This window comes from Struthio camelus, chromosome 18, assembly GCF_040807025.1.
Source record: "Struthio camelus isolate bStrCam1 chromosome 18, bStrCam1.hap1, whole genome shotgun sequence".
NCBI classification, from domain to species: domain Eukaryota; kingdom Metazoa; phylum Chordata; class Aves; order Struthioniformes; family Struthionidae; genus Struthio; species Struthio camelus.
In genome coordinates this window covers 17,570,430-17,597,779 of record NC_090959.1, presented here as the reverse complement: position 1 = coordinate 17,597,779, position 27,350 = coordinate 17,570,430, and the positions used below count along the sequence as shown (strand labels likewise).

The window sequence follows — 27,350 nt, the reverse complement described above, 5'->3', positions numbered from 1 at the left end:
GACCCCCGGGGCGCCAGGGGGCGCGGGGGGCGCGAGGGACGCTCCCTCCCCCTCCTCCTCCCCCCCCTCCCTCCCCGGCCGCGGAGCGGAAGTGCCGGGTCGCGCTTCCGGCCGCGCGGGCCGCCTGGGTAGCCCCGCCCCGCGGCGCGGCCTGTGATGGCGGCCGCTTCCGCCGCCGCTTCCGCCGCCGCCTCCCGAGCGGCCCCGCCTCCGCCGCTCGCCTCGCCGCCGCCATCGCCGCCGCCATGAACAAGAAAAAGAAGCCGTTTCTGGGCATGCCCGCGCCCCTGGGCTATGTACCGGGGCTGGGCCGCGGGTGAGCCCCCTCCCCCCCACCCCCGGCCCGCCTTCCCCCTCCGCGGCCTTCGTCGCCCGGCCCGGCCCGGCCTGGTCCCCCTGGCCCCCCCGCGGGCCCGCAGCCCCTTCCCCCAACTCCAGGCTGAGCCCGGTTTTACGCCCCGCCGCCCATCGCCGTCCCCTCGGGGCAGGCCGTGCCCAGCGGCCCCTGCTCCGCTTTTTAAAGTTTTATTCATTCTGGGCGGTTTGCGTCTGCCTTTTCGATAGGCTGTTCTTACGTAAACGCCGACTTCGGGGATGAGTTCGAGGGTTTTTTGAGCGTTGTCCGTTAGGAGGGGTGTTGCCGCTGACCCGGGGTTTGTGCGCTCGTGTCGTAATTGCGTGTGCGCGTGGGGGGCTTCGGTAGAAGTCATTAAAATCAGGGCACGCTTGTGCTGGCAGTTATAGGGTAAAACAACAGGCAGGTCCTGGTGATGCATGGGCAGCAGGGGTTTGCCCTGTGGTGGTGGGGAGCTATGTTGTTCTTGGGTGACAGCGGATTTGCATCCTGGTTTTCTCTGTCATGATTTGTTCGTGTCTTTGCTTTGGGTTGAGGCATCCTTGTGGACAGGGGCATGTAGTCCTGTAGGCTGGGCCCTGGAAAGCATTGACTAGCTGAATATGGGGCTTCTGAAGAGCCCCCGTGTCTGCCTCTGCCCTGATTGTATGCACCTTACAACCTGCAGGATGTAGATAATCTTTTTTGCTGCATGCCATTGATGGATAGACTTTAAAAGCGAATGCATCTCTGGGTACAAGGTGATGGATGGTGAGGGGGTGAGCAGGACAACTTGATTCTAGTATCATTATAAATAAAGTTATACCTATAAAAGGACAATTGTTCCCAAAGGGTTTCATGAACAGTAGGGATGGGTAATGCCATCCCTGTGAATGAAGTGTTTTTTTAAATTTTCTAGTTTTAAGTAATTTTAACAGACTCTGTGTAGTGATTGCACTGCTGCGTTGTAAATAGCTGCTATTGGTCTGTCAACATAGAGCCACAGGTTTCACCACCCGGTCTGATATCGGCCCAGCACGTGATGCCAATGACCCGGTGGATGATCGTCATGCTCCGCCAGGGAAAAGAACGGTTGGGGATCAAATGAAGAAGAATCAGACGGCTGATGATGATGACGAAGATCTGAATGACACCAATTATGATGAGGTGATGTGTTAATCATCCTTCAGGTGTTTTTTCCCTAGTGGAAGAGGAGCCCATTAGCTTCCTGCTCTCTTGTCGTAAAACCCTCAGTCAGCTAACAGCACTTCCTCTTTTTTTGTTTTCTTTCTTTCTTTTTTTTTTTATTGGGACCCTGTTATACATAATAGCATAGTGCTTTCAGATCTCTGTTTTGGTGTTCATCCATATGTGTGATTTAATTATATATACAGAGCCCTGAGAGTCTTAGGAAGAAATCCATAGGTAAAATATTAGTTTAAGTGCTTCATGGGACGCATCTTTTATTCGGCTGCAAAAATGAAATCTAAGCTTTTGACATAGTTCTGTTTTTACGCGGTCTGTGTAGTCTCTTGTGTTTAAATCACGCTTTGGTTAGTTAACTATTGTGTTACTCTTTTTGTTTGATTTCAATAGTAACACTTTTTGGGTAATGGAACAAAACGGCTTTTCTCTACTGGGGAGCTTGTTTATTGCTTAATAGAAAGTTTTGCTGTTGAAATGGTGTGGGAGAATCGGCTCTTGCGGTAGAAGAAAGTTGTTTGTATTTAGGGATGTTTTAGTGTGATGCAGTGTTACTAAAAATAGTTTGCTCATGCGTTTTCTTTATCCTGCATGACTGTTGGCTGTACTAGGTACATAAAGAGTTCTAAACTGCAGGTTCAGCTTTTTTTGAACTGCTATTTATTTTATTCTTAGTTCAATGGGTATGCTGGGAGCCTGTTCTCAAGTGGTCCCTATGAAAAAGACGATGAGGAAGCAGATGCTATTTATGCAGCTTTGGATAAAAGGATGGATGAACGGAGAAAAGAAAGAAGGTAGGCTTAGTTACAATGCTGGCAAGGAGTGTTTTTGAGTTGGTCTGCGTTTTCTATTTAGTCTGTATTTCAGAGTTTTCTTCTGTTTTTCAACTCAAATTTTGTCCTTGTCTACTGAATATATTTTCAGAAGCAGATGCTGGTTTTGTTTGTGTTAATGCTGTACGTTAGATACTGTTGCTTTAAGAGCTATGGATACTTGGCACAATTTAACCTGAGCGTATCTCTGTGCTTGTTGCCCATTTTCTTCAGTGGTAGATTTGGTTGAATTGCTTCATTGTAATTCCTTAGGAAGATTTAGGGAGATGCTGAGCTAATGTTTCTGACATATTACCTACTGTACGATACACTGGCAATTGTTACAGAAGTCATCTAATGCAGATGTCTTGTAAACCCGTGAGTGTCACTTAATTTTTTTTAAGTTTATTGCCTGGTCTACAGGTAAGTGGAGGTTAAAGAGTGAAGTTGATTTGGTTGCAAATGTCTAATTTGACACTGTAACATTGTCTTAATTGATGAGCTATTTAATTTGCTGTTATAGACGATGATAGTCTAAACTTGGAATAATAATGTTTTTTGTGCCTTACCTCTGATCAAACACATTTTTCTGTAATAACAATGCTTTAGATAAAGACTTGCTCAGTGTTACTTTGAGTATAACTTCAGTACCCCTTTTCCTAAGGGAACAACGAGAGAAAGAGGAGATAGAAAAATACCGTATGGAACGACCCAAAATTCAGCAGCAGTTCTCAGACTTGAAAGTAAGGAGAGAAAGCTTTCTTAAATATGACTTTTGTCTTTATGACATATGGGAGATGGATGCATGTTTTGCGTTGACTTGCGCAGATTCTGTCTGTTAGCATGCAAATAGTTTGTTGCTCTCCAGATTAAAATAATTTTATATTGGAAAAAACTGTTCTTGATTTGAAACTATCTCAAGTATGGCAGTATAATCTTTAGCCAACAGTTGTAGAGAGTATAGTTGATAGTGTTAAGTTAAAGTAAAATGGTGATGGAATCTGCAGTAAATAATAAAGCAATGTTATCTTTACGTATAGCTTTATGCAAAATTGTGATCGGAGTTGGTAGAAGTAGGTGTTTTATCAGCTACTTTGTAGGGGCGTGTGCAGATACAGTGATTCTGTCTGAATGCTTTTCTTGTGGATACACAACGTAATGAAATTATGCAAATTTTGGTCATAGGCCTTTGTTTTGTGCTGTATTGTGACTGTTCCGATCAGCCCTCAAGAGGGTTTTAAGCTTCTGTCTTTGAGAGGCTGCTAATTTGTTAGTATTAGAATAATAGTTGAGAAGGATCTCCTGAATTTAAATCTTCTATTAAATAAAAGGCATCATTTAAAACTATCCCTGGTTTCTGTTGTTTAACACTTAGGAATATAACATTCAGTGCTGCGAGCTCTGAGATTAATCTGAGTGTTTGTAGCACTCGGTTTAAAAACCAAATTGGTTTGGAATCCCAGCCTGGACTAAGACCAAATTCTGATTAAATGCACTTAATTCTTTGGTGTGCTAGATTTAAAAACCAACCAAACAAAACCAATTAATCTTTGACCTTCAAGTTTTTAGTGAGTCTATAATTATTTCAAGAAGAAAATTAAGAAATATGAGCAGTTAAAATAAAAGGAACAAGTTTCTAAAGTGAATAATGCTGACAACCCTGACAACTCATGTTTGTGTAGAGGAAGCTAGCAGAAGTCACAGAAGAAGAATGGCTAAGTATTCCGGAAGTTGGTGATGCCAGGAACAAGCGTCAGAGGAATCCTCGTTATGAGAAACTGACTCCTGTGCCTGATAGCTTCTTTGCGAAGCATTTACAGTCGGGGGAGAATCACACTTCTGTGGACCCCCGCCAAACAGTGAGTGTAAAAGCAAACGTGATAAAGATGTGCTCCATCCCTTATAAGTAAAGCTCAGGGTTAAGCTTTGCCTTTCATTAATGGCATTTGGATAAAAGATAAGTGGGCAAAAAAAAAAAAAAAGCTGTAGTTTGTGAGCCTCTCCAAGGAATTGCTGGATGTTAAATTCCTATGCTTGTTTGAGTCTTTCTGTGCATTCCCATTGCTAGACAAAACCTGAGGATGATGGAGAGGGGGAAAAAACTGGGATCTCATACTAAATGTGAAAGAAAATGTTTTTGTCTTTCTCTGGTTATAGAATGGTAATAAGGAGTTTTAATGAGCATAATCAACATTTTTGTAATACCTGAATGTTTTGCAAACATGGAACAACAAATAAAGCTCAGCTTCCCCTAATGGCTTGCTCCACCTAGGAGTTTATTATGAAATTGTTTTGTTTTTAACTGATGGTAAGGCACATAATTTAGTTCACTTCTATGAAGCTGCAGGCTGCTGTGGTCATCTGGTTGTAGAAGAAACTGCTTGGCCCTGAATTGGCGCCACATGTCTGTGTGACTTCTTAATAGATGTTCTTGTTTAAATGTGCTCTTTTTAGATGCTTGTACTCACATCTTTCATTTAGTTTCTCATTACATATTTTCACTGATTTGATTAAGCTTGTGGAATCCCCTGTGGATTTGCAACACCTGTATGAGAATTGTGTTGTGATTCATGAGAGCCCCTGTTCTGCTTGTATAGTCATCAGTACTAGGGAAAATTTCAGAAGTACCTATGGGATTTTGGCATCTGTATTCTGTAGTTATTGAATAGGAGCAGATTGGCTAACAGCTTGAATTCTTTTTGAAATCGCAGAAGAGATCTTGGAACGCATCTTTCTCACTCTTCTTTTCAGCAATTTGGTGGCTTGAATACCCCATATCCAGGGGGCTTGAATACTCCGTATCCAGGAGGAATGACACCAGGCTTAATGACACCTGGGACAGGTGAATTGGATATGAGGAAGATTGGCCAAGCGAGGAACACCTTGATGGATATGAGGCTAAGCCAGGTAAGGACACCAGCAGGCAGGATTTGTTGCAGATGCATCCAGAGTTGGTGGTATGGGGCTGTTTATGAGGTCTGGTTTTTAGAATACTTTTTTTTGGGCATTTGATACAAGAAATATAGCGCAGTTCTGCCTAGAAATGATTTTGCATTTCTCCTCCCTGAATCTCGTGTCCTCTACATTTATAGAATTTCCTGAGAGACAACAGTTTGCCCCTGGTCATTACGGGAGAATAGAGTGTCACTCCAGAAGTAGACTTCAGACGAATAGCATTGGTAGTTTTACCACGGGAGGCATCCTTTCTGGCATATGTAGGGATTTACGCAGGGCAAAACGCTCCTGAAAATATTGCTCTTACAGTGTTGTTGGCTTGCTTTGGTTTTCATTGATTTCCCCCCCCCTCCCCCCAACCCTGATCCAAATCTGGTTCAAACTAAACAGATGGGCTTTAGCTGGCAAGGCTGCAAGACCTTTTTGTGACTGAAAGCCAAGCTGCATGTTTTCTGGATTTTCAGTGGTGCAAAATGCTTAACCTTAGTTTTGTATTTTAGAAGTGAAAATGAAGGTAATAAGGGCTTGTGTTTTTCCTCCTTCCTTGGTTTTGGTAACAGTTAAACATCTAGAGGTCTTTTGTATAGCAGCAGCATCTTTTCCCGTCTTTAATGTGTGCAGATAAACAGTGGTGCTATGAACATTCATTTCAGTAGCGCTGGCTTGGCTTTCCTAGGTGTCAGACTCTGTGAGCGGCCAGACTGTAGTGGATCCAAAAGGATATCTGACAGACTTGAATTCAATGATTCCCACACATGGAGGTGATATCAAGTAAGTTTAAGAAGGATTAGCTGATTTAGCCTTTAGTAACAGCTGTGTTCCTGCGTATGAATGGAAATCTGAGTGGGTGGTTTTCAGCTTACCTTGAATTTGTAAAAGATGCTAGATGGGTTTTGGAGGACGAATTCTTTTAACCTGAGGTATGGCACGTGCTTTCAATTAATTTATTTAGGATCTGACCTGGATATGTTAATTGTAAGGGTAGTTTCCATTTTGTTCCTGGACTAACATGCCAGACAGTGGCCGTATGTGGCTGCCTGCTGGCCAGGAAACAATCTAGTTAGTTGTACATTCGTAGAGCTAATTTAGGCTTGACTGACTGCTGAAGACCTCTGTAACCTGAAGTCTGACACCTATTTGCATAAAGAATTGCTATTTAAGTCAAAGCCATATGTGCAAGTGTTGGTTTAAGTGAAGTTTTAGCATCAACGCTTGTGCTTATCAGCTTTCAGCTGCAAATTGCCTGACTGTAATTCCCCCAAAAAAAGGAGAGGGGAAAAAAAAAAAGGCGTACTCAAATAGTCAACCTTCTTTGTAACCTTGCTGTGTTAATCTATATTCTTTGTAAGATCGTTGTGGTAGTATGCAATGCGTCACTGGCATGGAAGAGTTTGAGGTCCTGGTTACTGTGCATCTGAGCGTTGCTGTGAAGAATTGCCCGTAGAGCACTTACTGATTCGGAAGAGTTCGTTTGCTAGCACGCTAAAAATTTTTCTGCCTGTCCCCCCACCTTGGCTAGTGATATCAAGAAGGCTCGATTGCTCCTGAAATCTGTACGAGAGACCAATCCTCATCACCCGCCAGCCTGGATAGCATCAGCCCGATTGGAGGAAGTCACTGGCAAACTCCAAGTAGCTCGAAACCTCATCATGAAAGGAACAGAGATGTGCCCCAAGGTCAGAATTGCTTTGCTTCCCTGCTGATCCTTGCAGGCCCTTAGGAAAAGGTTGTGATTAAAGCTTACAGAGATGCTGCCACTTGTAATCAGGTATAGCCTGATCCGGTTTCATTATCTGTAGTATTATAGGAACAGGTTTAGCTAAAGGCTCTAGTTTTAAGTCCTTGTTCATAGTACTTGTTTGGATACAAAGGAAGGTTTTTTTCTTTCCTGATAGAGTGAAGATGTTTGGTTGGAAGCTGCTCGGTTGCAGCCTGGGGATACAGCCAAGGCTGTTGTGGCCCAAGCTGTCCGCCACCTTCCACAGTCTGTCCGGATATATATAAGAGCAGCGGAGCTGGAGACAGATATACGGGCAAAGAAACGTGTCCTTAGGAAAGGTGAGAACTTCTGCAGATGAGGAAAACAAAACCTTTAAGTCTGCCTCTGTGGGTATTGTATTGTAAATTGTTCAGGATGTGCCTTTAGGTTTTGAAAGTGGTTTGTGGGTTTTTTTTTTTTTTTGCCTCCTTGGTGAGCGTGCCATTGTTAATAAATGTATGCCTTAATTGGGGAAGTTGATGCTGTTGAGTCGAAGACTGGAGTTCATGTAGTATTTGTGAAACTCCTAAGCAGAAAGCTGCTGTTGCTGAGGAAATGCAAAATGCCATTTCATTTACTAAAAACGATTCCAACTTGAACAAAATTAGAAAGATAGAGGAAAGCAATTAAAAAGTGGTGCTCTGAGTGGAAAATGTTGTTCTACATATCTTCTGGTGCTATGTTTTGGAAAGGATATCAGATTTTGTGTTTGAGTTCCAACTTGTCCATAACCTGGTAAAGCTCCTCTGGTGGAGGAGCTTTAGAGGCCTCGAGGTTCTCGTATCATTGGTCCTGGTGCACCTTGAGATTTGCTTTAGTAATTTCTGTATTCATGACAAATAGCTTTTCTTAGTGGTGCTTTACGCAAAACCTGGCATCTCTTATCCTATTGCACTCAGAGGTTGTCCTCTTCTGTGGAATTTATAATTTTTCCAAAACCGTGTTCTCTTAAAACGCCCCTTTGTTTTGTTGCCCTGAGCCCAGGTCTTTCTTGCAGGTTCATAGCATTAATTCTTTGATTACCTGAAGCTGCTGTGCCTGTGTTGGTAGAGTTTAAATCTTTCATGACTATTGAACTATATCAGTTATTTCTTGTGACTTTACTCTAGGCAAGGAAAAGAAAAGAATCTGGATTTAATGTATGTACTGAGTTTGTGTGCAGCAGTCCACAGTATTAAAGGACTTTGCTTCAAAGGGAGTAAATTACCTCCCACCTCTTACTAGTGCATGTAAGTTGCTTATCTGTGGTGAAATGACCTCTTTATTGCGTGTGTCAACATATGGATAAAAGGTTTGGACTTCAAGGTTGCTGGTGTTGCACTTGAACTTGTGAGAGTTCAGATATTAACTATGGTGTTGCTTTTAAAATTTTCATTGGCTAAGCAGTGCAGTGCTCTGTGGAGTGTCGCTACTGTTGTGAAACTATGCGTTCTTCTGCGAGAAAAACACTTACGTGAGCAGAAACAGACTTCTGAGTCTGGCTTGTGCAGGAAAGCATCTTCTGCGTTAAGTACTAAGTCTGTTCTTTTGCTTTAAACGTGTTTTCTAAAAGAGGACATCTCGTGTCGGTTTATGTAAGCTCTGATACAAAACCGTTTGTGGAACGGAGTGTGATATTTACCTTGCTGTTTCTAATTTCTGTATGTTAACAGTCAGCTTCATGGCACTCCTAGGCTACCTAGGGAACATCAGAAATCTGATGGTTTGGAAGTGTTTGCTGCATAGTCTTAGATAACAGGCAGTTTAACTCAGTATTTATCCAAAAATAAGAAAGGCTGTAACGTCACTGAATTGCAGTCTTCCGTAACGTATTTTGCTCTTCTGTCTGTTGACTGTGCGTATTCGTACCATCCAGCAGAACCTCTAGAGTTTCTAAAGCCTTTCTCTCACTAGAGAGAGAGCAAGCTGTGCCTCAGAATACATCTTGAGGTGTTGAAATTGAATGCTGTATCTACGAAAACATGCTCTGTCCTGCTGAGTTGTGCTTTCAGCTCTTGCAGGCTGATATAACTCACTTAAAACGCTTCAGAAACATCTCCCGCTGCTGCAAACTCAACGAGGAACAGTTAATGCCCAAATCCTCAGTCTGCTACTTGTAAATATTCTATGTATTTTTTGTAAAGCTCAGATGTGCTGTGAAGTTTGGGCTCAGCAGAGTGCCTTGGCCTTTGCAAGAGTAATTAAAGGAACACCATTGACTAGAAGCCTAGTTGGTCTCAAAGTATTTTGAGATGCATGTTCCCACCTGTTTGTGGTCCTACAGTTAGACTTTTTATTGAAGAAGGATGTGTTCTATCCTCTGTTACTATAGCACGCTTGTGTATCATCCCCATGGAAGCAATGAAACTAATTATGCCCTAAGTGTGACTATCTTTTGTGTAAGTTGGAGTAAGGAAAGGCTAAAAAAAAAGTTTATTTAATTTCTCAATGTCACTTTAAGATACAAGGTTATGAAAAGGCAGGCTGAGGAAAGCTGTTGTTTGGAGTTTAATGTTTCAGACAGCACATCTAGGAAAGTCTGCTGAGAATGCAGTTTCTGCCAGGAGTAGAAAATGCTTGGACAAGATTAAAGAAGCCTGAAAGACTCTTTGTTAGATGGAACCCATATAGGATTACTGAGAGAACACTTTGAATTCTGTGGCTTGGGTCGTTAACGTTGCCCTGCGATACCTTTAAGCTTTTATGCATCCTTTTGTTTTATTTTTGGGTAGCGGGTCGATAATTTTTTGGAAAGCTAAACCGGTATCCATTAAGCTGTCAGTAGATGCCTACAGGAAAGCTCCATTGCGAAGGGGTGTTTTCAACAATTAAGGAACAGGGCTGTTATCAGTTAAAATCAAACTTTTTTTTTTTTCTGAAGGGAGACGCAGCGTTATTGGGTCTCCCAGTTTTTAAGATCCCATATATGCTCATATATTTCAAAATATCGGATCAAATAAGGATTTTATAGATTTGTCAAATGAGCCCTGTTTGTACAGGATGTGTAATATGTCTTAATGCAGTTTCCTGAGGCATGAAAGTTGTAAAGAATGTAAATCTTTTATTAGAGTCCTGTAGAACTTAACCCTTGTATATTTGGGATTTTATACCAGATTGGTATGTATTAAGAAAACTTCTTAAGTAAAATATTGATCAGGCTCCAGAATGTCCGTAGACCGTGCTGAGACTTGAGACCGTTCAGCTGGGTGTTTTACGGAAGAGGGTGCAATTACCGTTTGTACGGGGTAAGGCCCTTGGCTGACCAAAACTTGTTTCCAATTGAAATTATTAAGTCCGTTTTTATTTTCTGATTTTACGTTCTCATTTGTTGAAACTCTATAAGGCTAGTATAGATACTGCTATTAAAAATATTGGTGCCAGCAGTATTTTAAGCTAGCTTTTTTTTCAGTTTGTTTTTCTGTCACTGCTTGGAGAAGGAAAAAGGCCTTTTTTGGGCGGTATAGATCCCACACTTTCTCTTTTTCGAGAAACTTCATCTGTATTTTTTTGGTGGGCAAAACTTCTAATGTATCATCTTTGAAAAAATATAGCTCTCTTTGGTAAGCTTCTTTGTCATAATTCACATAACTATTTTGCCTCTCTAGCCCTTGAGCATGTTCCAAATTCAGTGCGTTTGTGGAAAGCAGCAGTGGAGTTAGAAGAACCTGAGGACGCCAGGATCATGCTAAGTCGGGCTGTGGAATGCTGTCCGACTAGTGTTGAAGTAAGTTTAAAAAAAGTAAAATAAAATACCCTCCCCCGCATATAGTGCTTTAGGTTAGTGATAGACTTTGGAAACAAAAGGCAGGTGAGTGCACTCTGAGTTTTCTACCAGATATTTTATGCTACAGTCAGAAGGATATGATGAGTAGCGGACTGTGTTCTTTTTCTCCCGAGTTAATTGTCTGGCGGTCATTATATGCCTCATTTTCTTGTGTAATTGTTATGTTAGTTATGCTAATATGGCCACTGCAGGCACGGCAGTAAATTAACCACGTTTGCATTCACGTTTAGTGCCTTGACAGTTGTGAAAACAAGCACATGTACAGCTTAGGAAACCTGAAACGATATTATTTGTTTCTGAACTAAAGAATTTTAAGCTCAGCTGTTTAAAAGGTGATCTGGACAGAAAATACTAGCGCAGCAGATCAGCAAAGAGAAGATAATATCTTGTAATGATTAGGATTTAACTTTAAGGGCAGTAGTAAACTCTGGATGTACTGTTTCTATAGTGGCATTCTGCAGCCTGGTTATACTACATGATGAGGACAGCTGCCAACTTGTAGCAAACAGCATAGAGCTTCTTATCTCTTCTGGGCCGACATCGCTATACTGAGGCATTGTCATCTCCTTGTTCTAATCTAAAATACCTCCTTTGTTGCTTTGCAGCTTTGGCTTGCACTGGCAAGACTGGAGACTTACGAGAATGCTCGTAAAGTGCTAAACAAAGCCCGTGAGAATATTCCAACGGATCGTCACATCTGGATTACTGCTGCCAAACTGGAGGAAGCCAATGGAAACACTCAGATGGTGGAGAAAATCATTGACAGAGCCATCACATCTCTCAGGGCTAATGGTGTGGAAATCAACAGAGAGCAATGGATACAGGTATTTGCTTGCTCGGTCTCTTCTTAGAGAGCGGGATGAGCTGAGCTCTTTAGATTCTGTTTTGAAGGCTCCTGATGCTGAGTGTTATGAAACAGTTATTTTGCAGTAGGCTTATCAGTGGAGGTCTGTGACTCCTGTGAAAATTCAGTGGGTGAGACTAAAGAGTCTGTTGGGGAGGACCAAGTCCACGGTTAAGTGATGCACTGGGGCAGCATTGTGTGTGCTGAGCTGAGGAATGTCTAGTTTAGTCTGTCTTGGAAAATAAGCAGCTTCAAGTTGAAGCAGCTCCTCCTGCCTTAGGAAGGACAGAGGCTTTAAGCCCCTATTGAAGCATTTATGTATTGTTTGCATGCGTCCTTATTCGCTTGAAAGGTATCTGTTCGCCAAAAAGGTCTTTGTCAGACAGGGTTGTAGGAAGGGCTAGAATTGTTCCATGTTAGTTTTTTGCTCAGAAATCTTTTCAACAAGTTTAAGCAAAGCGTGCTTGGCCTTCCAAGAACTCTATATGTCAGGAAAAAGCGTTCTTCTGTATGTGTAATTTAAGTGGTTGAGTGTATGTTTGTTTAATCTCAGTTGTTTAGCCCTTTCTGAGACTTGAGGATCAATCCAAAGCTGAAAGAAGATCAGTAGTTTTGATGTTAGGAGCCTTTCTTCTTAAGTCTTTGCTGCTTTTCTCTCTTTTTTTTTTTTTTTTTTTTCCTTTTTCATTAAGTCCCTGCTTGGCCCAGCCCAGGGAAAATGAGCAGGGGGGTAAGGGAAGCAGGGTGGCTTCTCAGCCTGGAAGGGTCATGCATTGTCACCCTTTTTCTTTCTCAGTGGATGCTGTTGGCAGGCTATGTTTCTCAAACAACTTCTGCTGTTTCTGTATGTTCAGCTACAGCATTTTCAGAGTGAGTGTAGTCTCACTAGTTAGTGTCCAGATATGAATGAGTAATGTTTTTAATATGGTAGTGACCCACAATGTCCCTGTGTTTGCACTTGAGAGTTGCTGTTGCGGAATCTAATGTCTTCTTATGCTGATCTCTCAGAAGGGGCAATGATCTTCTCTTGTTTGTAGGATGCTGAGGAATGTGATAAAGCTGGAAGTGTGGCCACATGCCAGGCAATCATGAGAGCTGTCATTGGGATTGGGATTGAGGAAGAAGATCGGAAACATACCTGGATGGAAGATGCAGACAGTGTATGTCTAGCTGTGGTGTTCTGTTTTCTTTGAATTAGAGGGGAATGGAACTGATGCTTGGGAAATGACTTTTTTTTTTTTTTTTTGTCAGTGAAAGCGCATGTGATTGGCCAAATGCAGACCGATGTTGTGCAATTTTACCTCTCAGGAGGTTGGTGTATTGTGGAGCTTCTTTCAGATCTGGATTTTTCCTGAGCAAAAAGTTGATAATCGTGCTGGCTTGTTTGCTCTTTTTGCAGTGTCCACAAAGATTGCAGTCTGGTCAAAGGAATCTGGAGTTGAGCTTGAAAGCACAAACATGGTAGCTCAAGAGTTAATATAAGAGTGGGCAGAGGACTTTGTAAAAGTTTTACCATGCTTTTCAGGAGTAGTTTAAACATGCACTAAAAAGTAAATTATATTTCAGCAGGAGAAATGTCCATTTCGACAGCCTTGAATTATGCTTGCTGCAGAAGGTGGGTGTATGCTGTGGCGCTTATAGTTCTGCGTGTGGAAAAACCAAATGCAAACACCTGAGAGCCTTTACGATGTCTTGATAACTTTTCGAGTTGGCCTGTGTGTGTCAGTCTCACTGAAAGGCCAGTGATACTTGTGCTGACAGTGGTATATCTTATAAAAAGGAAGCAGAGAGGAATTTTCTAAAACTGATAATTGCTGTTCAGTTACCTGTAATGCCCTAATTTATATATTAATCAGACTTGTTCAGCTCTGTGTTGAATTAAGCATATGTCCTTCTCTCATGCCCTTCGTTTTGATCCAACCCTAAACTAACTTAGTTCTGATCTGTTTTTCTTCAGTGTGTTGCTCATAATGCTTTGGAGTGTGCCCGAGCAATTTATGCTTATGCCTTGCAAGTTTTTCCGAGCAAGAAAAGTGTGTGGTTGCGAGCAGCTTACTTTGAAAAGAACCATGGAACCAGGTAAGTGTACTGCATAGTCCTGGCATGGAGGGGTTTGTGCTTCTTGTTACGGTGTGGTAGATTGGGCAGGTTGAAAAGCTACAAGATCAGTTGTGAAGTTGTATGTTGCACAAGCAGAGTTAGTTCAGTTGGTGAAAGCCTGCTGGCGCTGTTTGTGGGCCTCACCTTCTTTCTTACGGTCAGAGCGTCTCTGACTCTATTTTTTTTTTTTTTTTTTTTTTTTTTTTTAAATGAAGGCTTCTCATCTTTGAGAATGGATTTCTGGAAAAATTTGGGAATAGAGAATGACAAATAACTTAGAAATACAGTATGTATTTCATTTAATTTCCATAAATAAACCATGTGATCAGTAAAGCTGTCTGAGCATCTCTGGAATTTTTGGTGAAACATGTTGGGAATATGTATCAGACAAATTCTGAATTAAGATGGCTATTGGCTTCTTATTTTGAAGTTTGTTGTAAAGTTCTGTCAAATGCATTTGAAACTTTCTGCCAATAGATCACTTATGCCTATGGCACTGACCCTATTAAAGCCACTAGGGCTTGTATGTGTAAGTGACTGCAGACAGTGAAATTTTCCTCTTTTTTGGTTTTGTTTTGTTTTTATTTTTTTCTCTCGATCCTATTCTTACATTTCCTGATGGTGGCTGGTTTTTAATCCCCTTGTTCTGCTTGAAAAGTATGTTTTCTAGAGGAGGGGAGAAATTCAGTAAGATCAATCCAGCTTCATGTAATAACTCTGAAAAACTTCTGTCTCAGTTTCTCCTGAGGTTTGTTTAGAAGACTGGCTCTTTCCAAGACAAATTAGGTGTTTTAATATAGGGTCTTTCCACAGAGGCTACCAAACAAAGGTGTCTGAACAATGAGCCGTTTGTGGAGCGCTGACTTGAGAACTCTTGTGAAAAAAGACCCCACCCTCTCCTTGTTATGAAACAACTTATCAAAGTTTACAATGTTGGACTTTGCAACAATATCTGTGACACTGAGTGATAGCGGAAATGGTGTGTGTGAGCTCCCCTTTGGCAGCATTTTGAATGGTTGTAACTTGCTCTCTCTTGTCTCAGAGAATCCTTGGAGGCTCTTTTGCAGAGAGCTGTTGCTCACTGTCCCAAAGCAGAAGTGCTCTGGCTCATGGGAGCCAAATCAAAGTGGCTGGCAGGAGATGTGCCAGCGGCCAGAAGCATTTTGGCCCTGGCTTTCCAGGTGGGTATGTTAGACTTGTGATGCTAGTTAGTATGACTGTTAAAGATCAGAGCGTAAGCTTTTTCTGTGGATGCTCACTTGACTTCTGCTGCCCCTCAAAATGAGGGGGCTTCCACTGTTCTTTGATTATTTTATATGGCAAAATGCTCAAAGAGAGGCAAGCTGGAAGCGAGAGTGTATTATGCCTTTGAGTAGTACTTTTTAATTTTACTACCGTGGCTCCCACAAACCCTAGTCATGGATCAGGATCCCCTTGCGTTGGGTTCTTTGAAAACGCCCAGTCGAAAGAGTAGTGGTCTGCCCTAACCAGTGGAGTCACTGCGTTACTTATGGCTTTGATCAAAACCACGAATCCATAGCAAAATGAGGGGAGTTGTCCATGAGGCACTGAAAGACGGGCAGAGTAATACCATTCTAACGTGGGAACGAGGCCTCAAAAGCTAAGTGGCAGCAAAAAAAAGTGACAGCAGTTATTTGCTCCTGAAGAAGAAGGTTAAAGGTATTTATTTCCTAAATTCGTTTTTGGCACTTTTTGTTACCATCCTGACGACTTCTTGACATGGTTGCCACTGAAATGACTTGTTTTGGAGCAGTGTTCGCAGGCCTCAAGGGGGAATTCAAGCTCTCTTATTTTATTTTTTGTTCAGGGATAATAAAACAAGGGTCTCCCTGTGACAGACTTTATGATCTTTTCAGTATTTAAACTGGAAGTTCAGAAGATCAAGCATTAATGCTTTTCAACAATTGAGAAGCATCCAACTTCTAAACTGGCGTATATCTTTGGGGTGTGCATCTGTTCTGGAGAATTTCTATAAACTTCAAAGGTCAGAGAAGATTGGGAGGAGCTTGAACTCAAAAAAAAATCCTAGTGTGGATTGACAAAGCTCTGATTTCAATTTTAATCTGGATCAAACGAAGGATTAAATCTGCTGTTGATTCATTGTGTGCATTTGTCTGTCATTTTATGTTCTTGCAGGCCAACCCCAACAGCGAGGAGATCTGGCTGGCTGCCGTGAAGCTTGAGTCAGAAAACAATGAATATGAAAGAGCGAGGAGGCTGCTGGCAAAAGCTCGCAGCAGTGCCCCCACTGCAAGGGTAAGGTTGTGTGAAGGGTGTAGAGACTGAGACCTCTCTTGGCATGGGGGAGTCCAGGCGGAAGGAGGAGTTCCTTCAGTTATGTGGCCTCAGCGATTGACCGGATGGCTCCCTGCCATTGCCTTTGCAGGCAAGTGGCAGCTTTGCTGTAGAGCTTCTCCAGCAAATTGCGACACAAAATCAGGGCATGATGGGAAAAAAAGACCAGGATCAAGTGAAGGGTTTCAGGTTTTTTTACACAAATGGCAAAAGTCAGGAATTTCCCAGTTTACAGCTGTTTATATAATGTTCATGTTGCATAAAAGCGTGTCTTGGAAAAAGGAGAGAAAATACTTTCACACAAGACTCATTTACGCTTGCTATGCTAAGGACAACGCTAGTTTACCGATTAAAGTTATGCTCCTGTGTTTACCTCCGGAGTTGCATCTGGTATAATAAACTTTGTCAATTTTCAGCTTTTCATAGAAAACAACTTTAACTTAAACAAAATCTTTTATCTTTTACTTTGTTGTGTTATGAGGAAATGAGATTTTTTTCCTTCAAATTTGTACTCCATTCTTGATCTCTTAAATTGTCCTTTTCTTCTGTTGTCAGTTGGTGAGCTTCTGCCCAGGCAGGGCAGCTGAGGCTGAATCTCTTGTCAGGCTTGAGGTCTCTCTTGCCGAGTCGTATGTGAGGGGGACTTTGGGAAAGAGGAGGACTAGAGTCAGAGTAGCTAAACTGCCTTCCACCTCTAAGTTTTTTTTTTCTCACAGCTGTAACCTCCATGCCTCATTAGAAGAAAGGCACTTGAGAGCAGAAAAGTATAATTACTAGTTTGTATTTAGCAGGACATCGGCTGCAACTTAGAGCCATAAGTAAGAAAAGGTGGTCTTGGTAGCTTTGGATGTAGGCATCCTTGGAGGGAGATCGGAGTTTGCTGATGAAGCCGGCAAGCAGACTCAAATTTATGTACTTGGTTATGCCTTTAAAGGTGTGCTCTTTGCACAAACGTTACATAATTTTCAGCTCTCTACTAATGGTTGGGATAAAGGTTGTCTGATCACACTGTTGCAACTACCTTAATATTTGCATTTACCTTTCTCACTGTTATGTTCCTGCTGTTACTTAACCTGGGCTTTTTTTCCTGCAAACTGTAGCAAATCAATAACACTTTAATGAAGGTTTGAAACTGAGAACCCTCTGCATTAACAGAGCAATGGTTTTTCCAATGGCTGCTAGTGATAAACAACTCTGGTTTGTTTTTAGGTTTTCATGAAGTCTGTGAAGTTAGAATGGGTGCTTGGAAATATTGCTGCAGCCCAGGAGCTTTGTGAGGAAGCCCTGAAGCACTATGAGGACTTCCCCAAACTGTGGATGATGAAAGGACAAATAGAGGAACAAAAAGAGCTGGTAGAGAAAGCACGGGAAGCTTACAATCAAGGGGTAAGATGTATGTTATTGCAAGTTTGCTTTGCGTTTCTGGTGTGGAGAGATGTCTGTCTTTGAAGCAAAATGTAGAAGAGAGCTCTGTCCCAGACTAACAGAAGACATGATTTCCGTTCTGTTGTAGCAACAATAGCGAAGGAATTATTAGGAGGTTTGAAATAATTAGCAAAAATGTATCTCTTATCCCACTGTCTATAGGCAAAATTCACTTTTTTGTTTGAGGGAGTTTGCTCTCTGCTGGACTTGTCACTGGTAGGAAAAGAAAGGTGATTGCGCAATAATTCTTTTAAGACCTGTAAGGAATGACAGTAAAACTCTTGGTAGAAAGGAGTTAATGAGTTCTTAGATATACATAGTTGAAAGGAGGTGGCCTACACAGCACTCATGTCTCTTTTAAATGATTATCGGTGTCCTTGTGTGTAAGTGCTCCTGAAACTCATCAGCCAGGAAAGCAATATGGAAACACATTCGTTGCTGCCGACTGTGGTATTGATTGCCTTGGCTTCAAAGGCAGTCTCCTCTGCGTATTCTGTTGCTGTGCTTGAGTTGTATAAGAGCCCTCTATCTCCAGACAGAGCACAACCTACAGGTGCTGTTAAGGGAGGTGTATTCTTTCTCTTGATGCGTGGATAGCTCAGTCATGCTTGATGTGTTGCCTATTTCTTACGGATATAGGACAAACTAGATTTTTTTAACTGTTCTGAACCATAATATTAACTAGGAGAAATAGCGAGTGATATAGTCAGCTTTGTCTCTCCTCTTCCAAAATCTCCAGGAACGTGGGGAGTGGGGTGTTTTTTTAGGGGGTTATAAGATGTTTGCAAATCTAGAGACTATCTAAGCTTTGTCCTTTTTAAACAGTTGAAGAAGTGTCCCCATTCCATACCCCTGTGGCTCTTGCTGTCCAGGCTGGAGGAGAAAGTTGGGCAGTTGACTAGGGCAAGAGCCATCTTGGAAAAGTCTCGCCTAAAGAATCCGAAGAATGCAGATCTCTGGTGAGTTGTGTGAACGTGAACTGAATTTGAGCTGTGAGGCCAATGCATTCTTCAGATTAACCATTTTACATCTTCCCAGCAGTGTGAGCACTTAAGACCATGCCCATCCTAGCGTTTCCTCTGGCCTAACACCTTCTGAATCAGAAATGCTGTGGTGATCCTTGCTAGTACATAGGTGTTGGGGACGAGTTATTTCTTTTATTGATAGCTGTAGTGTAGCGAGTTTGAAAACCAAGGGATCTTTCATTTCTGTTTTAGTGCCATTATCAGATGTTTTGATCTAGGCTGTTATAGAATAAAGTTCACAATTATTTATTTTTAAACAGTGAGCAATGGGAAGATGTCAGTCATCTATATGTAGTCAGGGTAAGGGTAGATGTTTGCAATTTTTCATGTCCTTCATGTGACTGACTGTGTGTTTCTACATAATCAATACGATCTCATAAATGTTGTCGCTGGGTCTCTTCCTTGCCAGGTTAGAGTCTGTACGATTAGAATACAGAGCTGGGCTAAAGAATATTGCCAATACTCTGATGGCCAAGGCATTGCAAGAATGTCCCAATTCAGGTGAGCTGTATCTTCCCCTCCCTCCCTACCCCTCCCCCCCCCAACACAGTTGTATTTTCTCGGTAGATAAAGGTTCATCTTTCTCCATGATGTCCTTTCTAACCAGGTCTCAACGTAATGTCTCAGACAGACATCAGTCATCCTCTTGCAAAGGAAATTTTTAGGGTCTTTGAACAGTCCCTGTTGCTTTGTATTGTCTTACACCAGAGAAGTCATGGGTGTTGATGTTGGTTCTGTTTTGCTGAAGTATCCGGTGTATTATTGGGTCTATCATCTGCAGTTTGTTCTCAGGTTTCCTGGGACACCATCTCAGATGTGGGTGGCTTTTCTCTGAAGCTAGTAGAAGTCTGCAAAGGAAGAAATGCCGAGGCTTAAATTTGAACGAAGACTCCCAAGAGTTTGTAGTTAGGAAGTTCAGCAGAAAAAGGATGGGTTTTTCCCTGTCTCATTGGAGTACAGCTGGCTGTAGAAGACTTCCTGTTGTTGGTTTGCCTGCACTGGATGCATTCCTGATGAGGCCTGTGCACCTAAAAACTTGCATGATGGCAAATCTCAGTCACAGTCCTGATCAGTGGAGCGCGTACCACAAATGTTTAGCCCTGCCTTCTGATTATCTTAACTCCTTTAGAACAAGGCAAATAGGTCGTGTAATCTAAATCAATTGGTTCAGACCGGCAGTGGAAACATTTGCCTCTTGGGATGGGAGGAGAGAGTGCATGATACTTCCCTGTTTTTGGCAGAATTATTGGAAGGCTTAATTATTTAAACATGTTGATGTCTTTGGAGAGAAGATGTTGCATAATTACAAAACACAGTAGTCTACTACAGGCAAGCCTTTCTAGTTTGCCTTCAGGCTGGGTTTTGAAAGGTGTTTAATTGGCAGGTGCTGAAGTTCCAGGGAAATAACTGTGAATTAAGTGACTTCTAGGGTTTGATTAAACTCAAACTGCTCAATGTGAGAGTCGGTCAACAAAACAGTGCCACAGAAGCCCCGCTTCTTGTGCATCACCTGGCCTAACGTTTAATGGGTGTTTGCGACTGCAGGCGTTGTTACAGACTCTCTCTGTTGCTATGGAAATAAGCAGCAGGATCTCAGTTTTCGTTGATATAAAATAGCTTCCAGCTCTATCTTAAAATTCTATAAACCAAAATAAAGGCCTGCTGGAATTAGCAGGTTAGGTACCTACAGTCATGTAAACCAGACACTTCCATTGCTGAGTTGCTGTTGACTGCTGAATGGATTTCCAATTGTTTGTGGCTGATCTAGGCAGACCGTACAAAAAGTGAAGCGGAAATACAAACGGTGTTTGTGTCCTCAGCTGGTCTGAAAACAGAGGCCTGAAAAATGTGATTTGACTGCATATGTAAAGCACAAATCCTGAAGGCAAGAAGGAGAGAGTTCTGGTCCAGTCTGTCGCTGCAGTCATCGAAGCTTGTGTATGTTCTCATGGTGCTCTTTATGGGAAGTGAAAGCACTTGATGGAGTCTTGGCAGACACAAACTTTCAGGCTTGGCTTTGAAGTGATCAGCAAGTATTGCTGGCTGACGTGAGAAACTGAAGATTTCATGCTCCTCTGAGCATATTTCCTGTTTGGCTTTTGGCAATGAAAGGACCTAGAGATTAAGCCCAGCTTTCCTGGACCTACTCTTGACTGCTCTCTCCTTCATCATGTGTGTGGCGAGCCAGCATCTGTAAGACCATGGTGCTCTTTGGCACCTTTAAAACTGTTTCCAGATGGTGTACTTTGCACCTTTGGGGACGACTTCTGCCACTGTAGCTTCCCATTCAGACAAAATGATGTCTTTCAGTTCTTACATTCTGGCTTAGCCTCCGTTGTTTTGCTGCTTGTAATGTCTTACCTGAAAGTCATAAGCGCTGTGTTAGTGTCTGCTAGCATAGGGAACACAAGCTACCGGAAGGCTGTGGAAGAGAAACATTCAGAGCTGAGGGTCCAGTGAGGTGCAGTAGCTAAAAGTTCAGGAGTACTGAACGAAATATCTGTGCAGAAGGAGAGCTTGGGGATGAGGCTGGAGCAGCTAACGAATAGGATGGGGGCAACAGTGCTTGTTTTAGAGAGCGCTGGCCCCTGATAACAGGGAGGGAAGTTAATCTCTGATATAACACTTACAATCCTCCTACTGGACTTGTTTAAGGAATCCTGTGGTCAGAGGCAATTTTCCTTGAAGCACGACCACAAAGAAAGACCAAGAGTGTGGATGCTCTGAAGAAGTGTGAACACGACCCGCACGTGCTGTTGGCTGTGGCCAAGTAAGTTCCCAAGCTTAATGTAGTAAAAATACCGTTTTTTTGTGGCTGCATCTGTAAAGAAATATTGCACTCAAGCAAGACCATGCAATTCTGACTGCAGCAGCACTAAAAAACCTCAAAGCAAGTAGCAGCTCTTGCACAGTTACTAGGGCACAGCTCAAATCTGTTCTTCTCCCTTGATTCAAAACCAGAGATCTCCACCTGCCCTCAAGCTGATGTGGTGGGTCAGCGACGGCAGTAGAGATAATAATAAGTTCTCATTGAGTCCTTTTCTAGGTTTTGCTGTTTGTGCTCTGTTTGTTATCTTCGTGTCCCTTGGATGGCGCTTGAGCGTGCTTTCAGATGAGCTAGAATTACTTTAACTTCTATGGGATCCGTTTTAAGTATTTCTGAAAATGGGGACAATTTTTGCTGGTTATTGTCCTTTTTTGTGTGTGTGTGTGGCTGACAGTGTGTATTTCTGGTCTGTTCTCTCCCTACCGGAGTATCTTTCAATGTTTGCGATTTTTGCTCTGTGTGTGTGTGTCCCGAGCTATAGTAATGTGTTGTCCTAGTCTTCTCCTTTCTTTAAATTCTGCTATGTCAGTCCCCCCCCCCCCCCCCCCCCCGGTTTTGGCCTTTACTGGAATGCAGGCTACTAGCTGGGGTGTAATTTGCTTCTAAGGGGAAGACAATCTATTAGGAATTGTCCTATTGCCTAGGTCAAGTTGCGAGGCTTCCAGTGACGAAATACTATCATTAGAATTGACTCATTCCGTATCCTGGCTGATCTGATGTGTAAAGGGCTCTACAGCAATATTGATCAGAAAAAAACTTACTTTTCTTCCTTTGGGAACAGCAGAAGAGGTTAATGCAAGAAGCATGTTGTCCAAATTGTTGCCCAGTTCTTTCACAGCTCTTTTTTTTATAAGCCAAAGAAAACTGTAGGATACACTCCAGTGACTGCAACACTGGGTTCTGCCAGATCATGACAGCTGACTTGTTCAGCTTTAGCTACAAGTGAGAAAAATGTTAACTTTTCCTTTATTGAAACTGATTCCGGGCACCTTCCGGTGCAATCTCAGTTTCGCGACTAATCCCAACACAAACAGTTTCCACCTCCCATCAAGACTTGTGTGTGGGTACAATAATACATGGTATGTGTCACACTTGCAAAAAACTTTTTGTTAAAAATAACTAAGTTTCTGTAAATGGCTACTACCTGCAGGTGTTTAGCCTTTCTGCTATCATTGTTCATGCTCTTTTAAATCACAGTTTATTTAACGCTGAACAATCAAGAGTATTATAGGGCTTAAAAACAATCATATAAGCTGTATAATTTTATGACTGGCTAAGCTCTTTATGAGGGATGGCTGACTGATTTGATAAAGACTTTGCTAGTTCAAATGAACTCTTTTAATGTGAAGGAATGAAACCAATAGACTATTGACTCAGCTGGTTAATTACTGGGGAGAAATTTCAGCATTCACAAGTACCTTTTTGAAATGGCAACAGCTAGGCTTAGTGCCAAGCTGGGGTTTGAGTATGGAATCTGTGCTTGCCTTTCCCTGTACAAAGTGAGGCTCGCAGGACAGGTCCACTGTGCTAGAGCTCAGTAACTTAGTGCATGTGAACATATGACTCCAGGCTTTTTAAGCAGACTTGCGTATATTTTTTCAACTGTTTAGAAGTTATTTGATTGTTTAAATGCTAAAGCCAACCTTAAATACTAAGAATTTGGAAGCGGAAAGAAGGATGTAGGTATACGACGCTATCTCTTTCCACACCAAATCTGAAACAGCAGTACTGAGCAGATGATTTAGCAAAGATTGAGCTCAAAGAACAATACTTCCCTTTTCTGGAACACCTATCTCTTCCTTTGACTGGGGCTAGCTTGACCTGTTAGATTGGGTGGAGAACGAAGAAGAAGCAGGGGATGTCCCTTTTAATCCTCTAGCGTCTCCTTTCTTCCCAGAGGATTGGAGAGTTGGCAGATGTCTTACAAAATCTGCCCTTTCCATCTCAGGAGAGCCGAGAACTTAAATGTGTGTAGGGCCTTTAAGTTTGAGTGCTCGCAGATTGCTGTATTTCTCTAAAGAAGAAATATTTGGCTTTGCTTTTCTCAAAAGGTTATTCTGGAGCGAGCGTAAAATAACGAAGGCCCGAGAATGGTTCCACCGAACAGTGAAGATAGACTCTGACCTGGGAGATGCCTGGGCTTTCTTTTACAAATTTGAGCTCCAGCATGGAACAGAGGTGAGTGTGCATCTGGGAACAAGGAGCTGTTCCCCCAGCACAGACAAGGGTGGGGGAAGGTAGCAGGAATCCCTTCCTGGTGATGGTTAGTCAGTCCTGGGAACTGCTACAACGCTGGGCTGAGCACATTGCTTCTGCTGCCTGTGTGGCTCAAAGATGAGGAGGCGAAGGCTGTCACACCTGGTCATAAATGAACGTCGTGAACAGGCACGTGTGGTGTCATCAGCTGAATTGTCTTTCAGGCTGCTTTGCTGTCCACAGTCATACTAGTTCATGCCAAAATGTATGAAATCAATCTTCCTTCTGTAAGACACAAGCCTTCTGGTGGGAGAAGACCCTCCTATAATTACGATGCTGGATTTGTGTAACTAGTCCTATTTCTTTACAAGTTTCAAGTATGGGTTGCACATGAACACAGCCATCAAAACAAGTGTGTTCTAATCTCTTATGGTGGTTTTTACTGCCTGGTGTTACTGAAACGATGGGAGGTCTCTCTGAAGTCAGAAGATGTGTCAAGTGGGAGTGTTTATCTCGTGCAGTGGCATCACAAAGGAAGTTTCTGCTACAATTTCTTTGGTGTAGCCAAGACTTGCTTTTGACTGTGACTGGGCCATTTTGTTCAGCAAGGCAGGACGGTTGCTGCCACTGATCTTTAACTCAGGCTGCCACGCTGCCTACAAACAAAAAGTAAACACTTATCCAAAGCTTTTGTTTTGTTTTGGGAGGGGATTGTTAACTTTTTGGCTCTACAGCTGGAACGAACTAGGGCATTAAGAGACTTGTGCAAACTACTGTTTCCCTTCCTTGTAGGAACAACAAGAGGAGGTGAAGAAACGCTGCGAGAATGCTGAACCCCGTCATGGAGAGCTCTGGTGCGATGTCTCCAAGGATATAGAGAACTGGCAGAAAAAGATCGGAGAGATTCTTGTACTTGTGGCAGCCAAGCTTAAAAATACTTTCTAGAGTATGCTGATGCAGCTGCATCAGTCATCTCTGTAGGACTAGTCTGTCTGCTTACCTGCTTTCATTGCATTTGCCCTTACAGTGGAACAGATTTTAGAGGACCGGAGACTGGTGGCAATATGAAAGATCTGTTTTTTCCGAAAGAAAAAGGTCTGGTTCCTCCTCTTCCTGGTGTAGTGCTCTTGGCTCACACGGTGAGTCATCAGCTACGTGCAGCACAAATGCATCTAAATTCTCTCTGAACATTGCTGCTGGGGCAAATGTTGGAGAGTTGAGCAGTTTTGACTGAATCCCCTTTGTAAATATGAGCCTTAATTATTACTTGTTTGGTTGCTGTTTTTTTTTTTTTTCCTTAGTAGTTCCTCTGGTTTCTTCCCTAGCATGAAGTGCTTGTCCTGTCACCCTTTGTGCAGTTTCTTTAGTGTTTGGCCCATCTGGTGCTGGTTCTTTGTCTGCAGATCTGTTTCTTTGCTATTTGAATACACCTAATTTACTCTGAAGAGATGTGTGGAAGTGTGCTGGGGGCGGGGAGGGCCAGGCAGCTGAGGGAAATGGCTGAGGTGACCCTTCTTTTGGCCACAAGTTTGGTTTGACTGTCTCCTCTGCTGGCAAGCTGCAACACAACTCAAAAGATCTCCTTAAACCTGAGCAGATGGAGCATTTTGTGAAATTCGAGAGCATATTTTAAATACCTTTTTTTCAGTGTTTTTTTTTAATGTACATGATATAGCCTTATTCTTTTAGGTGTCTGATTTCATTAAGCACAGTGGTATTTTAAAGTAACAAGGCAAAATCTAGTAATCCCTAACAGCCCTTTTGAAGGAGTTGACCTTTCATTAGAGCCGTTGAGAGACTGCGTTTTTAAGGTTGTAACTGTTTTCAGTCTGGATATTTGGATGACTCTTCAGGTGCAGGTGGAAAAAAGCAAATTCATTGGAGGAAGAGAGTTTAAGTCCCTTTATCAGCTGTCTTAAATTTTCTGTGCTTATCATCTGTATTATTTTTGACCCAAAGAGCTTAACTTTTTTGTGATCATTCTTTGAATGAAAAACTCTAAGATGTCTTATGTATTAGGATCTAGCAAAAATATTCAGGTTTGTGTATGTGTGTTATATGTTTTTAGTTGAAGAAGAAAACCTTATCACTTGCCTGGAAAATATGTTTAAAATACAGTTTGTTTTTTTTGTTTCCTTAAGTTCTCTTTGAATGTGGTCTTGCACTCTGACTCTTACTGGGAAGAGTGGGTCTGAAAGCAGAAACTCGTGACCTTATCGGGCTCCTACCACTCTACAAAGATGTTGGGAATGTCTGCCGGGGTGGTTACACCAAGTTTTTCCTGCATCCTTTTGTCAAAAGTGACGTCGTATTTGAGAAGCCCGTGTCTTAAAACCGAAGTAGAAATGGTTGACCTTAAAGCAAAACCCAGCTTTCTTTTGGATTTATAACTGAAACTCTTGTGCTGTCTTGCATAGCTGGTGAAAATGTGTGAAGCTGCCTTTTCGTAAGGGTGTAGATCACGGATGCCCTGTGGACTTTTAGTTTCCCAAAGGTTGAGTGAGAGGTGTTGGGAGCGGAGAGACTTGGTTCACTTTTGTCCTGTATGTGGACTCATGAGGGGGGGAAGGAGGGATTTCTGAGAAGAGAACGGAGACATCCTTCTGTTGTGTTGAGCAGGAGAACTTGGTGGACATGTCGGGGGGCGAGGGGGAATGTTGAAAAAATAATTGTTCTCGATCTGTACGGTCCTTTGTCAGCCCGTTATGCTTCTGCATAGCTTTTACTTTGCCTCCATACTGTCATCTCTAAGTTCTCGGACATACGAACTGTGTCCCACTTGTTTGGCAAGCGATGATGGCGTTTTAGGTGCTGTGGCACTCTATAGCGTAGTGAAGAGCTTGGGAGAAATGAGTCCAGATAGTGTATAGATTCCTCTGCCCTGCAGCAAAACTGCCCAGTGGTGGTTCTCTCCTTTTGCTGGAGTGCAGTTAAGGTGGGGAAGGATGGCTGGAACTGCAGAGACGTGGTTCTTGTTGCTGGAGAAACTCCCAAGTTGTGGAGAGAGTTTGGAGTGTCTCACTCAAGCCAAACGCCCACTGGTCAGGATCTGTCCGTTTTCCCTGCCCCTCGCTCAGGCGGAAGCACCCGGCATCCGTTTAGGATTTGTTGGGCACAGTTTTACGGTCTGTGAGAAGAGAGAATGTCTTCCAGTGCCGTGCTGTGCGCTGGGATGAGTTGAAAGACCTGGGCAATGGGAACTGTACCAGGTGGCATATTTGTTTCCTTGCAGCACCAAACTCCTTTTGCCACCTGCTCTTTGTATCTTTGGCCTTTCCCTTCCCGTGGCGGAGGATCATTAGATCCCTTTTTTAGATAAAAGGGATCACCAATCTTAGAACCTTTTAATGTTTGTAGATGTCTTCACGTTTTTTAATGGATTATGGCACCTATAAATTTTCTCTGTGTATAGAGCTCAATAAACAAGTTACATGGGTCCTGTCTTTAGTGGTATGTTCTTGTGTTTGTGGTTGCTGCTTCACATGGTGGAACGCTCCCCTTGTTCAGAAGCCTCCTGCTTATTCACGTTTGCCAAGCTAAGAAAAGTTGGATTATTCAAGTATTGGAATTATCTCTTGCTAAAACACGCACGCGCTTCACGTTTCAGTGGAACCTTGTTGCCTTATAGCTGTTTGGTTGATTTTCATTGCATCCTGTATGAAAATGATTAAAACTTTTGAGTCAGGTCACTATTTTCAGCGCCCTCACTGATATGCCAATGTTGGGATGTGCCTTGCTCAAATTCTACTTGCCCAGAGGGGAAACAGGAATTTCTTGTTTGGCTGAATGTA

General features: G+C 42.4%; 1 protein-coding gene across 1 annotated transcript; it reads left to right on the top strand.

The window, feature by feature from the left end:
• The first annotated feature begins 121 nt into the window (after window positions 1-121).
• PRPF6 (pre-mRNA processing factor 6) lies at window positions 122-27,002 on the top strand. The gene is made up of 21 exons (XM_068912063.1): window positions 122-316; window positions 1,333-1,501; window positions 2,213-2,331; window positions 3,014-3,092; window positions 4,032-4,208; window positions 5,101-5,256; window positions 5,981-6,075; window positions 6,824-6,980; window positions 7,200-7,362; window positions 10,648-10,766; window positions 11,432-11,650; window positions 12,708-12,830; window positions 13,628-13,749; window positions 14,813-14,951; window positions 15,928-16,047; window positions 17,296-17,472; window positions 18,337-18,470; window positions 18,946-19,037; window positions 21,192-21,306; window positions 23,415-23,541; window positions 24,352-27,002. The coding sequence occupies exons 1-21, from the start codon at window positions 246-248 to the stop codon at window positions 24,502-24,504; spliced, it is 2,826 nt and encodes a 941-aa protein (XP_068768164.1). The 5' UTR covers window positions 122-245; the 3' UTR covers window positions 24,505-27,002.
• The last annotated feature ends 348 nt before the right edge of the window (window positions 27,003-27,350 follow it).

Excerpts from the sequence above, each read along its gene's own strand:
- PRPF6 (XM_068912063.1), top strand. The coding sequence starts at position 246 with ATGAACAAGAAAAAGAAGCCGTTTCTGGGCATGCCCGCGCCCCTGGGC. Across the intron at positions 4,209-5,100 it reads CTGTGGACCCCCGCCAAACA|CAATTTGGTGGCTTGAATAC; the intron begins GTGAGTGTAAAA and ends TCTTCTTTTCAG. Across the intron at positions 16,048-17,295 it reads GCAGTGCCCCCACTGCAAGG|GTTTTCATGAAGTCTGTGAA; the intron begins GTAAGGTTGTGT and ends GTTTGTTTTTAG.